This window comes from Poecilia mexicana, unplaced genomic scaffold (assembly GCF_051168715.1).
Source record: "Poecilia mexicana isolate PSO_F unplaced genomic scaffold, ASM5116871v1 scaffold_7, whole genome shotgun sequence".
Taxonomy (NCBI): domain Eukaryota; kingdom Metazoa; phylum Chordata; class Actinopteri; order Cyprinodontiformes; family Poeciliidae; genus Poecilia; species Poecilia mexicana.
Genome location: NW_028263376.1, coordinates 17,414,370 through 17,430,139, shown reverse-complemented (window position 1 = coordinate 17,430,139; position 15,770 = coordinate 17,414,370). Strand labels below are relative to the sequence as shown.

Sequence of the window (15,770 nt, the reverse complement as noted above, 5' to 3'; positions counted from 1 at the left end):
ATTAATGTCTGATTGGTTGAAAACATTGCTATATCCGTCGGATGAGACATTCACGATTCCGTTGGTTCCCGGTGCTGTGAGTGGAAGGACCGAAAGGGACCGGGCCCACAGAGGAAAGAAATGGCGAGTATGGTCACCGAGAACGGGTGTGGAGTAGCAGCGGAGACCGCACAGCCGCAGGGTCCGGGTCGGGGCGCGGTCAGATGGGGCTCACAGCACGCCGGTGCCCGTGAACTGGCTAGCCTGTACTCGCCAGGTGAGTGGATCCTCTATACAGCGGCGTCGCTTGTGGGTTTGGTCCTGCCAGCTTGAGTGTTGAAGAAGAAGAGGGTGTGATATATAACGACTGGTTACCTAGTTAGTCACCAACCAACAAACAAACTCCGATGAAAATCTAACCAATTACTGTGCGAGCGACAACAGAAATGCCTTTGATGACCGGAACCAGTCGGCGGCTGCTCTGCCTCTGTTTTGTCCAAGCCACAATGCTTTTGTTACACAATAGGAATCATGTGAGACTGGTTAAATTTGTGTGGAGTTTGTGTGCAGCGTTGACATTTCCAGCACTGAGCAGAGGTTATGGGAATTCCTTCTCCAACAGGGTTGACGTGTACACCGTGACCTAAAAACATCAAGCTCTTAAACTATGTCAGGATTCCTCTTATTACAGTACAGGTTGGACTTGATTAACAAAGTAAATCCTCCACACCCTTTATACAAATGTAATGTGGTTCGTGCTCTGCTCGGAGCCAGCATATGACTAATTTGGTTGTGTGCGGTTACAGACCTTTTCCTTCCTGTGTCCTTTTTAAGATAATTTTATTTATATTGTAAACAGGTGAGGGTTTTCTCATCCCTTGATCTTCTTGATTTGTCTTGTCATGAACAGAAACTCGTATTTTATCTAGTTATAATACCATAGAACTACAAAATCATTTGTATTCAGCCTTCAGGCTGAAATGAAATCAATGACAGCCAGTTACCTTCAAAAGCAAAGCTTAAAGCAGAGGTAGGTTAGGAAACAGTTTGTTGACAGAGCATATATTAGCTGTACACTATATAAATGTTGATTTTTACGGGAGAGTGGCAAGAGAAAAAAGACCATAGTGGGAACTTTAGAGAGGGGAGGGAGAAAGTGGTTCTGTCTTGATCCTTGTAGAAACTCTTGCGAAAGGGGCAGCATTATGTATTTTCCAGGTAACTATGTTGCCTTCATTTATAAATATCCTGTATATCAAACATAACTTAAAAGAAATAGCAATTTAATGCCTTGAAATTGGGCCTCTGTCTCTTTAAAAAGCTCCTGCTCTTTCTGACACAACCTTTAGTTACTCCATTGAGCCGTTTACAAACTTTCTTAGGAGCGTTGGGTTGAGAAATAGTTTGAGCTCAGCAGACTCTCAGCTCCCCCAGATGTTTGCTAAGTGCTGCTGCTAGTCTGGAGGAGCTGAGTGGGGAAGGGCTGCTCTGTGAGGCAATAGCTCAGCTTGGAAACTCCAGCTTTGTGTAAAATGGCGGCGCTTGGTGAAAGCAAACGTTTTGCACAGTTCAATGGTTGCCACGGGTGATTAAAAAGATTTCTCAAACATGCATGAAAAATCAAAGCAAAACTCCAAGTATGTTTTTGATAAAGATTAAACATTATAAAATGAGGAAAAGCTAAAAATTAATAAATTTTTTTGCATATCTATGTTTAGTCTCTAGTCCCGAGACTAAACATACAACCGGATCCGCAGTGGACTGGTTTAGATCAGTGTTGCCGTCCTTCATGGTTTCGATGCGTTTCGTCTCCAGAACACCAAATGATTGGATTTCTGTTCATCAGCCTTTCATTTCAGGTGTGCAGTAAGACGGTAGACACATACAGGACAAGGGTGGAGAAACCTTTAAGCATATTCAATTTAAATCAAATTACGTTTTTTTAAGTGAATGCAGACATGTCTCAATAAATCACATGATAAATTAAATCAAGCTCAATAATTTCCATTTGCATGATTTATTGTTTTTCTCTTTCCAGGAAAAACAGTTTTATTTACTTTGGATATTTAAAACACTCTCAAAACAACAAAATTATTATTTATCACAATAACTTCTGGGACAATTTATTGTCCAACAAAATGTGTGGCAGGTCTAAGTGCAAAACAGAAAGATCTGAAGTATGTTGAAACGGCCTAGTTGAAGTCCAGACCTAATTCTGATTGAGAATTTGTGGCAGGTCTTGAAAACTGCTCAATATTCAATCCAGATGGTCTTAAGTTGCTTTGCAAATGTGAATAGTTTAAAAAAGAAACCAGTTCTTATCACATAAATTCCAGTGAAATGAAGTTTGTTGTTGCCACTTTAAGCAGGAATCTGATAAGTTTAACCTTTGAAAGTTTTATTTTTGGAGGACACGTTATCACAAGTAGGTCAGTGGATCAGAGATGAACTGGAAACTCGCTTGGACTGTTCATGTAATCAGGAACATTTTGCTCTTTCTTCATTTTATCCGTTTTGTTTCTGTATTTTCTGGCAGGCAAACGATGTCAAGAATGGATCAGCGTCATCCTCTGCTTCTCTCTCATGGCCTTCAACTTAATTCACCTTCTTGCCAATTTCCATCTGGGACATGTGTGGTACATACAGCTGGGCATCGGTAAGCTCTGAGCCCAGAATTGCACACGGTGTGGATGTTTAGTTTTTTTCTGATCATAACTTCTTCCTCAGTGGCAGGAATACTCACCGCTGACTTCGCGTCGGGACTCGTACACTGGGGGGCCGACACATGGGGATCAGTGGATCTACCCATCTTTGGAAAGGTAAGATCTCAGGGTTTCCACCAGAGCTAAAACAATCGATTATTGAAATAATTGTCAACTAATTTAATAATGGATTAATCGTTAACTGGTGTATATAGACCCAAAAAAGGACAATTTTCTTTAAAGAACAGCATTCTTAGATGAGTAAATGAGCCAAAAATATGCAAAAATGTTTGGATATAATATAAAAATAAGAAACGAAATGCTTTTATCTGTATGTATGTATGTAGCTTCACCCTGTGATAAAACTAACTTTTAATTAACTTTTCAGCAAGATATAGGAGCTTTTCAATAATTCCTTAATATCTATTATAAATAGTTCTAGTTCCATTGTCAGATTATTTCACTTATAACATGGGAAATGTTTTTGTAGGACAATTCAAAAACACAAAATCTTTTCAAGTATTTTTGGTGTAAGTTCTGGTGCAAATGTCTTGCACCAAAACGTACAAGTAACTCTTCAGCAAGACATTATATTTTTTATGTCAATAAATCCATAATATTGGTTTTTAAACTGTACTAGTTATAACAAGATGTTTTTCCCATGTTATAAGTGAAATAATATGCCAGAGGAACTAGTACTTAAAAAACAAAAAACAATATTAAGGAATTATTGACTTAAACAAGCTTTGGAAAGTTACCTGTAAGTTAGTTTTCTTATTTCAAGTGTACTAAGATTTTTGCACTAGAAACACCTTGGAAAGATTTTGTTTCCTGTTGAGGTTTTGACTAACGACCCGGGTATTTTCCCTCCTGAAGGCGTTTATTCGGCCGTTCAGAGAGCACCACATCGACCCCACAGCCATCACCCGTCACGACTTCATCGAGACAAACGGTGACAACTGCATGCTGACCATTGTCCCTCTCGCAAACATGGCCTTCAACTTTCTCACGCTGTCCCCTGGTGAGCGTTTCTACCAACAAAAATGACATTTTGTCTGGAAACATTAGTGTGGACGGTAAACACGAATCGTCTCGGTTTTTCTGACTGCAGCGGAGATTTACCACATCTACCCGTGGTACTGCTACTTGTACGCGCTGTCCATCTTTGTGACGCTCACCAACCAGATCCACAAGTGGTCGCACACGTACTTCGGCCTTCCTCGCTGGGTGGTGCTCCTGCAGGACTGCCACATCATCCTTCCTCGCAAGCACCACCGCATCCACCACGTCTCCCCTCATGAGACGTATTTCTGCATCACCACAGGTTCGTCTCTGCCGCCCGAGTCCCAGAGCCCGTAGGGAACAAATCAGTTACTCGCATAATAAATTAAAATGGAGCGGATCAATTCAATTCTGACTTAATATTTCTTAAAGGGGAGAAGACTTCATGATTCATTTCATTTATGTTTTTAGCCATGTGTGTGGTTTTTATTTACATTTTATTTATTGTTTTTGGTTGTTTTATTTTGGTTATTTAAAATACCTTCCGGTTTCAGTGTTTAGTGTTCTTTACAAACCTAAAGCAAATTTAATCTTGCATAATTATGCCATTTATAATTATTAATTGAAAATACTGTCAAAAACGCATCATTTGTAGCAAACATTTCTGGGACAACTTATCATCCCAGAAACTTATCATGACAGGCCTATTTAAAACATTTTTATTACTATAATTGTGACTGTTTTGATGGGGGGGGGGAGAAATACACAATTTAGGATTAATTTCTCCCTTTATTTCTTTAAGTTTTCCATGTATTCTTTTTAAACTTAATGCCTGATTCTGTGCCACTGGCCTCCATTCAGAATGTTTTTATGAATTCACCTTTGAAATCGTATTTCCTTTTTTCATTCCCTGGTTTTCAAGACCCTATGAAGAATTCATGGATGTAGTGAAAATAATATTTGCATGATAATCATTAGGTTTTATTCTGAGGCAGTCTGGTGGAGCATTAAGGTCTTTTTTTTAGGGTGAAGTTGATTTTCTCTCCGTCTCTCCTCTGTCCAGGGTGGTTAAACTATCCTCTGGAGTGGCTCGGTTTCTGGAGAACCTTGGAGGATCTCATCCAGGGCGTGACGGGAGAGAAACCCAGAGCGGACGACTTAAAATGGGCTAAGAAAGTGAAATAACTCTGAAGGCTAACTGCATCCTACCTCAGCAACCTCTGGCTCTGCCCAGGCTTCTCGTCGTGTTTTCTCGCCTCACTGAAAAACTGCAGCTCACAGGATGAACGGCTAACCGTTTCTGATGCCATAGCTTTAAGTCTTGCACATTTTTTTTTTCTTTTTCCTCTTTCACCAAGCGAGGGCTGTTTCTGGGATTTTATTTCATAGCTTTTCTACACGGATACATTATCTAAACTGCAATATGCTATAAGCTTTTTATTCACAGGTCATCATTTTTTTTTTTTTTTTTTTTTTTTAAGTTTTTGCAAATAATGTGTCACTTTCCAAAGGAGGTGAGACTATTACTCTGATCTGAACCAGCGCTGTGGAGGATGATCACACGCCGATCAGGAGAGCCTGTATCCACATTTTTACTCGTCACCGCTTTATTTTCTGTTGAACGAAGAAGCTCTAAAGAATCGAATTTGATCTGAACGTTCTAGAATCAGTCAGTTATGTAGGATCTCTCTGGAGGCGTTACCATTGTTGATAGCTTGTGATCAAATTTCAAGTAACTGTTACATTTGCTCTCTACTTGCACATTTGGGTTTGGCTCTGCACACTTTTTGATAGTTTTATAGGATAAGTGGAAACAGTGAGGCAGAAATGTGTTTTTTGTTTTTTTATTTTTATGTCAATTATGAAATTTCTTTCTTTCTAAAGCACAGCGATATTTATTAGTAGTTTAATAAATGGATGAATCTGTTATAGCAGGAGAACCAGCGAGCTACTAAGTAATCTAAATGAGTCTGAAACTGACAGCTGCTCTCTCACTTCCTTATTGGTAGCTTTGCCTGTTAAAGTTACTTTATACACGCAGCTTTAATAGTTGCACTTACATTATCGACGTCTTTACTGATCTAAGGACTGTGGGATTTTTTTTTTTTTTGCTTCATTTTTTCCACTTTCAAAGTGAACCAGAGCAAAATGCCTCTGGCTGTTGAAGGGGACATCAGAAATATTACACACAGACTTCAATCTGTAGAATAAAGATTCATGCTCTGGAGAGGAATACCAAGAACGACCCTGGTTCAGCTCAATGAATAACTCAAAACAATGACCAGCTCAGTGTTGCACAAAGACTCCAGTCAGTAGAAATGAAGATTCAGCAGCTGGAATGGAAATGAAGCAACTCTTCCTCAAAACAAACGGAGAGTTCGCATAAACCTCACCCAGGAACTGGGAAAATAAATTCTCACACTTCGAATCCGAGAAGACTAATAATCAGCGTGATCAGCTTTGAGCTGAAATATTCCCCATCATCGACACTTTAACACCGACTGCACCAAAGAAAACTAAACCTCACCTTCAAACGCCAACAAGAGGCAAGACAAACACATCCAGCCCCCAAAGTGAACACCAAGAAAACTAAATGAATGACAAAACTGCTTATTGTCGGAGATGATCAATAAATGGATTTGGTCATTTTTCCAATAATTGGAGAACAAAAATACTCTCGTTCCTCAAAGATATTGTCTGATATAACGTAGAAAAAACTCTAACCACTAATGATCTGGACAAACAAAAGTCTTTACCGTTCTTCTGAACGCTATTGGGAAACTAAAACTGAAGTCGTTTCTCATTGGTCCTGTCCCATCAGCTCCAGATTGCTCCTGATAAACAAATGGCTGCTGAAACCACGCCCTGCCGGCTCGGCGACCTTCATTCACAACCTCAGGATATTGAGACCGTTGTCATCTCTTCGGATGAGGCGGACGATGTCTTAATAACTATGGGACAGAGCTACTCACTGCAACAACGTGATCACCGCTTCAGAAGAACCGACTCAAGGACGTTTGATTAGGATCCAACTGGAGACGGAACGACGCCTCCATTAACGTCCCAACACACCTGTGAAGAAATGTCTTCTCCTGGACCTGAGATTATTAAATTCACGGATAAATGAACGACCAAGTTCTCAAAAATAAGACTTTTCTTAGGTCTGACAAAGCAAACTTCACTTCATCAAAAGTAAACCTCTGATTCTCCAGAGACAGGCCTGTTACAATAACAACTTTTACTGGACGATAAATTGTCCCAGAAGTTATTGCGATAAACGATAATATTGTTGTTTTGAGACCATTTTGAAGTAATATAATGGTAATGCAAGAATACAACCTCAAAGATCAATACACTTTAAATTCTATTGAACATTTAACACTGGAGCTGGAGGACATTTTGAATATCCAAAATAAGAAACGTCAAATAAAATAAATCACAAAGTCTCCGTAAACAAAACTGTCCTTCAAAAATGAGGCTAGTTGAGACAAAAACACCAGACTGGAGTCTTTCATCATCCAGTTTTCAGTACAGAGAAAAGAGAAATTAGCTTGTTTTAATTTATCATTAATTGATTTACTGCTTTCTGTGACAGGCCTACCCAGAGCAGCTGTCATCATTTTGTGAGATCGGCTTCCAGACGGTCGCTTTACACCCGTCCTCCTTCAGAACCGGCAGTACGAAACAGGACAGTACTGTCCGGATCACCAGAAGAAAACTAAAAAAAAAAAACTGAAATACTAACATCAAACCTCATGAGCTTTCTGCCACCAAGTCACTTAAACAGGCTCTGCTAAATATAAGATAATTAAAATAACTATTAGTTACTTACTTCATCACTGAGCATAATGTTGATTTCTACTAAGATAGTTGCAGCAGAAACTAGACCAAAAATACTTGGTAAGATTTTGTCTTTTTGCAGTGAAGTTTTAAGGATGTTTTGTGCTTCTTGTAAATCCGTAAAATGTAGGTTAACGACTATTGGTTATTGATAGAAAAGGCTTAAAGAGACTCATTCATTGGTAATAAAGACTCGGATGACGGAGAACTTTGAACTGAGGATTTGTGGTGAGCTGAACGGGAACCCAAACCACTTTCTCTCTTGGCTTTAGGTGCTTTTGTTATCAATTTATTGCGCATAAATGTTCTCTTCAAGTGCTCTCAGGATTGTAGTTGGAGCCATTTAAATACTTTAGTGGGATTTTCTTGTGTGGGGAGAAATAACCACTCAATTAGAAGAGTTAAGGATATAATTTGAAATATTAAAACTAATTGATCTTTGAGTTGAGAAGGATTTTGTTGAGTAAAGCAGGCAGTTGACTGACGCATTCCTGGTTGTTTTGTGGCTGTGAATCAATACAAATATCTTCTGTTTGTTTTTGTTTTGCTTTCCGTTTTGTAAAACTGAATGATCAGAAATGTATTTACACACCATATAAAGATGATAAAATCTTGATTTCTGGAAGTTAATGAGCTTCTCATAATGACTCCCAGGTTTTTAAAATTAGTTGCCTTATGCTTCCCTTAAGGATTTACAGTAAATGTTGCCGCCATTGTTGGAGAAAACGATCTGAGTGACTTTATTTTGCCTGTCATGACTCACTTCCTCTCTGAGTTGGGACCCACATGGATGTCGGTGTTGGTCGGATGCCCTTGGAGATGAAGCCTAGATATCAGAATAATGCCTTGATGCCTTTTTGTTGTCTTCCTTATGGGAGGCTTATGATGTACATATTAACCTGTATTTATAAATAAACTAACAAACACCAACTTTTTGTGTCTGTTCTTTGCCCTGAAGTTGTTGGATTCTTTAACCATACATCTAAAAGTATTAGAATATCAATAAAAGTTTAATTCACCGTCTAATTCAGTGGCACAAATGTCACAAAGTTGAAAAGCCATCCTGTTTTTCCAAATTAAAATGCAAATTATTGTAATTATTTTTTCTCTATTCAGCAATAAAATAAACATGCAACATTTTTTTTAATGAAGCAAAGTGGCAATTTTTTTTGTCAGTGGAGAGTTTTCTAACTTCTTACCAATTTTCTTCAGGTTTTTTTCTAGGCTTTTAAGCTACTCAGCAATAAAAACAAGAACTTTCTTTAAAGAAACCATTTGATAAGTCCAGTTTAATAAATGCACAAGCTCTAGTTTTTATTTTTTTAAAGTCTACTTACTATGAAATGAACCTGCTCCAATTTTCTGAGAAACTGAAATTTTAGACTTCATTTGGCGCTACACAGTGTAAATCAGGGGTGTGAAACTCAATTAAATTTTAGGTCACATCATGAAGCATGAATCTCCTCAAAGGGCTGATTGTAGCAGAAATTATTAGCTAAAACTACTGTTAGAATATTGTAGCTTTCTCTGCTTTCATTGAGAATCTCTAGAAATTTAATATTTAGCATCTGAGTAATTTATACAAACAAAAACTAATTTAATTTGATTAAAATTACACAACTATTATTTTGAAGTTCTATTTCTGTGGCTCTGCAGTTTGGAGGGCCACAGAAACAGGTACTGTGGGCCTTAATTTTGATGCATTTGATCTAAATTAACTGAAAATGGCTTAAAATATATAACTGTGTAGTGAATGTATGAGTCTTACTTTTTAAATTAAAGTCAAAAATCAACCATGAAGAGGTGGAAACTATATTTAAGAGTATGTTGAATTTTTAAAACGGGGACTTGTAAACAACATTAGTTGTAACACCGTCTCTGCACATCCTAGAAGTCGAATAATAGACCTATTAATAATTAAAAAGCAGCTGGTGCAACACTGGAGAGCAGCAGCTGTTCCTTTCTCTTATTTTTTAAGTTTACCATTAACTAATCTGTCACAGCTCTTATTCACCTCATATTGATTAAATTATATAATCAATTAACTTGATGCATTTCAAAATAAAGCATGGACTTTATCTCCATAATATTATTTCCTTGAAAAGATCAAGAGTAATAAATATTATTATTATGGCCTCTGGGCTTTTATTTAATTTCCTCCAACGCAGCAAACAGCGGTATCTGTTTCTAAGAGGAAGCAAAGAAAAAGCAATAACTGCAACGTGCGCGCGCACCACTGGGCACGTGCGCGCTCCCGCTGCGTAGCGACAAGATGGCGGTCGCCACCGGATCAGGTAAATGATGAAAAAACATCTTTAATCACCCAAAAATTGCCTTTTCCAATTCGCTGATCTATACATCTTCAAAGCCAATGATTTCTGAATCGATACTAGCTATGTAGCATAAGGTGGAGATGTGTTTTACAAAAGATAGACGCGAAATAAAAGCTCCAAAGAATGAATAGGAAGCGATGGCAGCAGCTAAGCTAACCTAAATGTAAAGTTTAAATAACCGATGTTGCAGGATTGGCGAAAGAATTTCTGTACCGTCAATTAGTGACTTCATTTTTCATATAATTTAGCTTAACAATGTGAGCCTCTAAAACCAAATGTCGCCTACTGTGACCGCGTCCCCTCCGCGTACTTATTTGCAACATTGAAAAATTAACCGACGCTGAAAACGGATGTCACCGACCGGGGTTTGTCCCCTAGCTGATTGTTGGTGCATCCGCATTCAGGCGTGTTTACGGTCAACAGCGACGGGACCTGCTGCGGCGGTCCGGGCTGTGCAGATGCCGGTGGGCTGCAGCAGCTGGAAGCGTGGCTGTTTGTTTGGAGGGCGCAGCTCTGCCTCCGTCTCACTGCAGAGGCCAAGTGATGCAGCAGCAGCAGCACGGCGGCGGGACCACAGTAAATCAAAACAACAGCGGTGGTTGTAGGCCAAATTCACCAGGAAGCCACGGAACAAAGGAATGGAGCAAAAACAAGGCGATATTTCATCATTTTAGATGATCAAAGAGCCACCTGGAGACTCCAAATGCAGCAGATGAAGCTTAAAGTGCTCACCTTAATTCTTATTCATTGATAAGATAAAACCACATTTAATTCACAGAAGTGCTTTGATACCCATTTAATAGTCGAATCACTAGATTAGTATCAAAGCACTTCTAATAAAATCTTCCAGTCAGTTTCAGCTTCACTTGGTAAGAGAAATCTCCTATAATCACTTTTTGCTATTCAATTATTAATCAGTTAATCTTAAAACAGTCAACAGATGACTGCACTGATGTTCAGGCAAGCAGAACGAGCCGAACGTTTCATATGTAAATGAGCTACAAATGATTCACTGAAGGAATGTTATGCTACTGCATTTTAGGCCACACAATGTTTATTTTCCCATTTAAAAAAGGAATAGTTTTGCATCTTTTAGTGTATTTGTATTGTATAAAAGGTTTAAATGAAAATATGGAGAATGTGCAAGCCTGATTGAATACTTGATTGATTACCCAATTGGATTAACCTCAAGTTTTATTGCAGTAACTCAGCCTCTCATCAACAAACAGCTTAACGAGACATCTTTACACCTGTTTTTCTTTTTTCCCCCAATAGGCGTTAAAGTTCCCCGCAACTTCCGACTTTTGGAGGAGCTGGAAGAGGGTCAGAAGGGCGTGGGAGACGGAACGGTGAGCTGGGGCCTGGAGGACGACGAGGACATGACCCTGACACGGTGGAGAGGCGTGATCCTCGGCCCTCCAAGGGTTAGTGGCGCCGTATCGACACCTAACGGCCTCGTAAGCCGTTAAGCAGCAGAGGTTAAAGGTTAATGCAGTGCTGTATGACAGGAAAGGTGGAAGGTTTGAGCTGAACATGGAGCTTCAGAGAGCAGATCAGGGCCTACGACGGGATGACGAGTAGCTGTGATTAACACCAGCTTTCCTCTAAAGGCCGGCAGAGTTTTTATCCTGAGACTTCTGAGTTTAAACCATATCAGATGTAATAACAAGCCAAACAAATATTGTTTCTAATAAGTGAAATCACCAAAAAAAAATTTTTTAAATGAAGCATGAACTATTAAATTATCAGATTTTATTGTAGGAACAGGATTGTAGATCCAAAACCTCAAATGGTTTTTGCACTTTTTTTGTTTTATTTTGGCCTCAGTTAATTAAAACTAATCAAATATTTCATCTATTCTCAGCAATAAAAACAGGATCTGGTTCAGTCTTCATTTAAGAATTACCATTGTAAATAGAAAAAAAAGGAGTAACTTTCCACCAAAAAACTCAAATATTGAGATTAATCTCAGAAAGTTTCTAAAAAAATTGGAAAAAAAGGTTAAATAAGGTGCACAAAAAACAGATATTTTTTTTCTCATATGAAAAAATGAATTTATTTGTATTGTAGGGGTTGAACGACTACATATATTTTAAGGTTGACTACATCATGATAATAGTCGAGTCGATGTCGACTAGTCGCGGTGACGTCATAGTGACGTAAGCGCAAAAACCCTTCACAACTACTTTATCAGCTATTTTCACGGCAAATATGACCCCCCCCCCACACACACACACACACACACTCCCCTTCTCCTGCTTTTACTAAGTCTATTATAGAGAATTAAAAGAGCAATAAACAGATCATTCTTCGTGAGCAGGGAGAAAAGTTCGTTGTACAAAGTCGGGTCTGACTTTTTTATTTTTTTTTTTCCAAACACCGGCTGATGCTGATGATCTCTGGATAGTTACTCGTATAGGAGTCAAATGATCACACTGACCACAATGGTGCTTTTGGAACATCACGAACCAAACTTATTATGAACGGATCTCGTTTGGTTACAGTTGAATTTAACGAAACCTCCTGCTGCTCCTCCGCCCGATGCACAGCAGGAGGCTCTGCTGACTCAGCAGCGGCTCTCTGAACCGACATGCAGACGGCGGCCGAGATCGCCTCTATCAGATCCTCAGGATGGAGCTTGGACTTAGTTTCCAGATGTAGTTAAACCATATCTTTATAAGAGCATAAAGCTGCCAGGTTAAAAGCTTCAATACGCAGGGTGACGCTGATCAGTTGGATGGATAAAAAAGCCTGACATCATGACGCGTTGTAACACATTACTGCGGTAGTCTTTTTTATTTATTTATTTTTTTTTTAAGGATTTTTTTCGGCACTAGTTTATTTGACAACAACCTGACTGTAAGGGGGCAGAGAGAGCGGAGAGAGGCATGGGCCCAGCGAATGGAGGACGGGAGTCGGACTCCTGATTACCGCGGGCTAAGGTATCTGTATGCGGGGCGCCGCGCTAACCACTGCGCCGCGCATGGTAGCCTAAGCTGTAATTTACAGTTTGTAATTATTAAATTATTTAAAATTTTATACAATTTGAGCTTTCTGACGAACTCACCTAGTCCACCTTCTTTCATTTTTTGGGAAAAATCTGTTTAGTCATGTAATTGCGACTAGTCGACTGGCCCAGAAAAAAGTCAGTGCAGAGAAAAGAATCGATGAGTCGACTAGTCGACTAATTGGTGCAACCCCTATTGTATTGTAACATTTTCTCTAATGTGCAAAAATAAAGTGCAATTTTTTTTTTAATCATCAGAATAATGGATCACTGCAGTAATCGTTGCAGAGCTACTGGACAGAGATTCCTCTGAAGAAGTTACTGTGTTTACATGCTGCTCACTGTTTTTAATTGTACCGTAAATATGCTTAGTAAAAGTTTGTATTTACACATTAAATATGGGTAGAAGCTGCATCTTTTCCCGTTTCCAGACTCGGTCTGCTAACCTCCCTGTCCGTCTGTCCGCAGACGAGTTATGAAAACAGGATGTACAACCTGAAGGTTGAATGTGGGCCAGGCTACCCAGACTCTCCGCCGTTTGTCAGATTTGTGACCAAGATAAACTTGAATGGCGTGCACACGTCCAACGGTGTGGTATGTAAATCCCCAAAGCTACTAACTATGATGACTATGAATGTTATCTTCTGTGATTATCTTTGATTATTTGTTTAGCATTTGCTTCAGGAGTGGCTATTTAAAACCAGAAGGGACTTTTTCCCATGTCTGTTGTGCAGTGATGAGGTTCCTGTTTCAGTTTTATGCTAGTAGGAAAAGAACAGGTTTGCCTAAATAAATGTTTATGATTTAAAATTGGATGGTTTATTATGATTGATGAGCTGATTTTGGTTCATTTTAAAGTTAATTTCTTTACATTTTGTCATGTTATAGTGACAAACTGTAATGTGATAGACCAGCATAAAGTAACATGTAAAAGGGAATTTTAAGAGTAATTATAAATTATAACACTAATCTGAGCAGGTCCATTGCATAAAACTTCAACATAACTTCTTTATGTAGTAATGTAATAAAATGTGGCTGTAAAATGTAATAAAACATCACTAAAATTACATCATGTAATAAGTGTTATAAAATCCTCAAACACATTTTGAATTGTTAACATGTTGGTTAACAACGAGGTTATGAGTCTGAAATGGCGACTAAGTGACTGAAAGTTTGGACTTTATTGACCAAAGTTCAATTTAAACGAGTGTAAAATCCACAACATGATCATTATTAGAAGAATGATTAGTTTGTTCATTTATCACATAATGCGCCACATTATTACATAATTTCTAAAAAAGGAGGAACCTCTGCATTTTGTAATTATTAGCGTAAAATATAATAATGTCATTGCACTGCAAAAACAGAAAACCTTACCAAGTATTTTGGTCTAGTTTTTAGTGTAAATATTTTAGTACACTTAAAATAATTAAAAAGCAGATTTTCAGCAACACACAGGAGTTTGTTTTAATGAATAAATATTAGTTCCACTGGCAGAACTTATTTTACTTGTTCTGTGAGAAAAAATCTTGTTATAGGTGAATTAATCTGCCAGTGACTTGCAAGTTTTGTCTTATTTGAAGTGCACTAAGATATTTGCACAAGACCAAGACGTTGAGATTTAGTGTTTTTGCGGTGTACTTATGTGGCAGAAAGAATTAAAAATGGGTTCTGGAGTTGTACTTGCTGGCGTTTTATTGCATTTTGAACCCTGTTGCCATTGCGTGTCGCGGTGTTGGGTCTGGAACTTCACCTTGTTGACGTCTGGCTCTCCGCAGGTCGACATGCACGCCGTGACCCCGCTGGCCAAGTGGCAGAACTCCTACAGCATCCGCATGGTGCTGCTGGAACTGCGGCGCCTCATGATGTGCAAGGAGAACATGAAGCTTCCTCAGCCGCCAGAGGGCCAGATGTACTCCAACTGAGCTTCTGCTGCTTCTCCTGTCATGTTCCTCTCCTTCTTCCTCCCTCCGACTTTCTCTCTCTGTTTAGTTTTAATCCCTTAATCCAAATGCCATGCCATGAGACACTCCACCTTCCACCTACAAACACACACATAAGCAGCAGGAGATGTAAACGCGCCAGAGCAGAGACGTTCAGAGCTACTCAGAAAGCACCTAGATCCTCTTCATTAGTCGTTCCAGGCTCTGGACTTTCACTAGAAGTCATCCAAATACTGTACATCGTACTAATTATTATTATTTTCCAGTTATAAATGTTAAAATGCTGATTGTATAATAACAAACTTCTTGAGTGTTTCTCTTTGTGTGCTGCCTTTTGTATCATAGGAAACAGCCACTTTAACATGCATCACCATACTTGGCTAAACGTGGCTTGGAGATGATGTACATAAGAATCCCATTTTCTCTCCTTTTCTTTATTTCCTTTTCTTTTTCTTTTTTTTACTGCATTCCACGTGGCAATAAGAATGTCTTTGTGTGTTAAGATAAATCTAGATGTGTTGCTGTGGGCTTTGCAAAAATGTTTTTGTACAGGTGCTCTTGTAAATGCATAATGTTTAGAGTTGTAAACATTGTGTATTTATATAAAATTATATCCTAAGAGGCATTGTATGCAATTAGACCTGCATTTATATCATGCTTGAAAAGAAAAGTGAAATCAGCTACCTCTTTTGGCCCAACTCGATGTGATGTACTGCATTATTGTGTTTCTCTCTCCATTTTCTTTCATAAATCTCTATTCATGCATCTCTGCTGAAGGTCGTTGTGTATTCTGCCACCACATGACACGTTTAGTAGGTTATTATAGCGATAACCTGGAAATAACTTGATTTTTAAAGATGAATGAAAATGTCCAACTATTTTTCCTTTTTCAGTCTTAGCTGAAAATAAGCAAACAAATATTCAAAATTAAAGAAAACCAATTTAAAAAAGCACATCAGATGAC

At 38.6% G+C, this 15,770-nt stretch overlaps 2 protein-coding genes across 2 annotated transcripts; both read left to right on the top strand.

Annotated features, from left to right (window-relative positions):
* Positions 1-52: 52 nt before the first annotated feature.
* peds1b (plasmanylethanolamine desaturase 1b) lies at positions 53-8,453 on the top strand. Its single transcript, XM_014985324.2, has 6 exons — positions 53-256; positions 2,516-2,635; positions 2,707-2,798; positions 3,558-3,702; positions 3,793-4,005; positions 4,747-8,453. Exons 1-6 carry the CDS (start codon positions 121-123, stop codon positions 4,866-4,868), a joined length of 828 nt encoding a protein of 275 aa, XP_014840810.1. The 5' UTR covers positions 53-120; the 3' UTR covers positions 4,869-8,453.
* Positions 8,454-9,713: 1,260 nt separating this feature from the next.
* On the top strand, positions 9,714-15,571 carry LOC106916803 (ubiquitin-conjugating enzyme E2 variant 1). Its single transcript, XM_014985344.2, has 4 exons — positions 9,714-9,817; positions 11,132-11,280; positions 13,332-13,457; positions 14,642-15,571. Exons 1-4 carry the CDS (start codon positions 9,796-9,798, stop codon positions 14,786-14,788), a joined length of 444 nt encoding a protein of 147 aa, XP_014840830.1. The 5' UTR covers positions 9,714-9,795; the 3' UTR covers positions 14,789-15,571.
* The last annotated feature ends 199 nt before the right edge of the window (positions 15,572-15,770 follow it).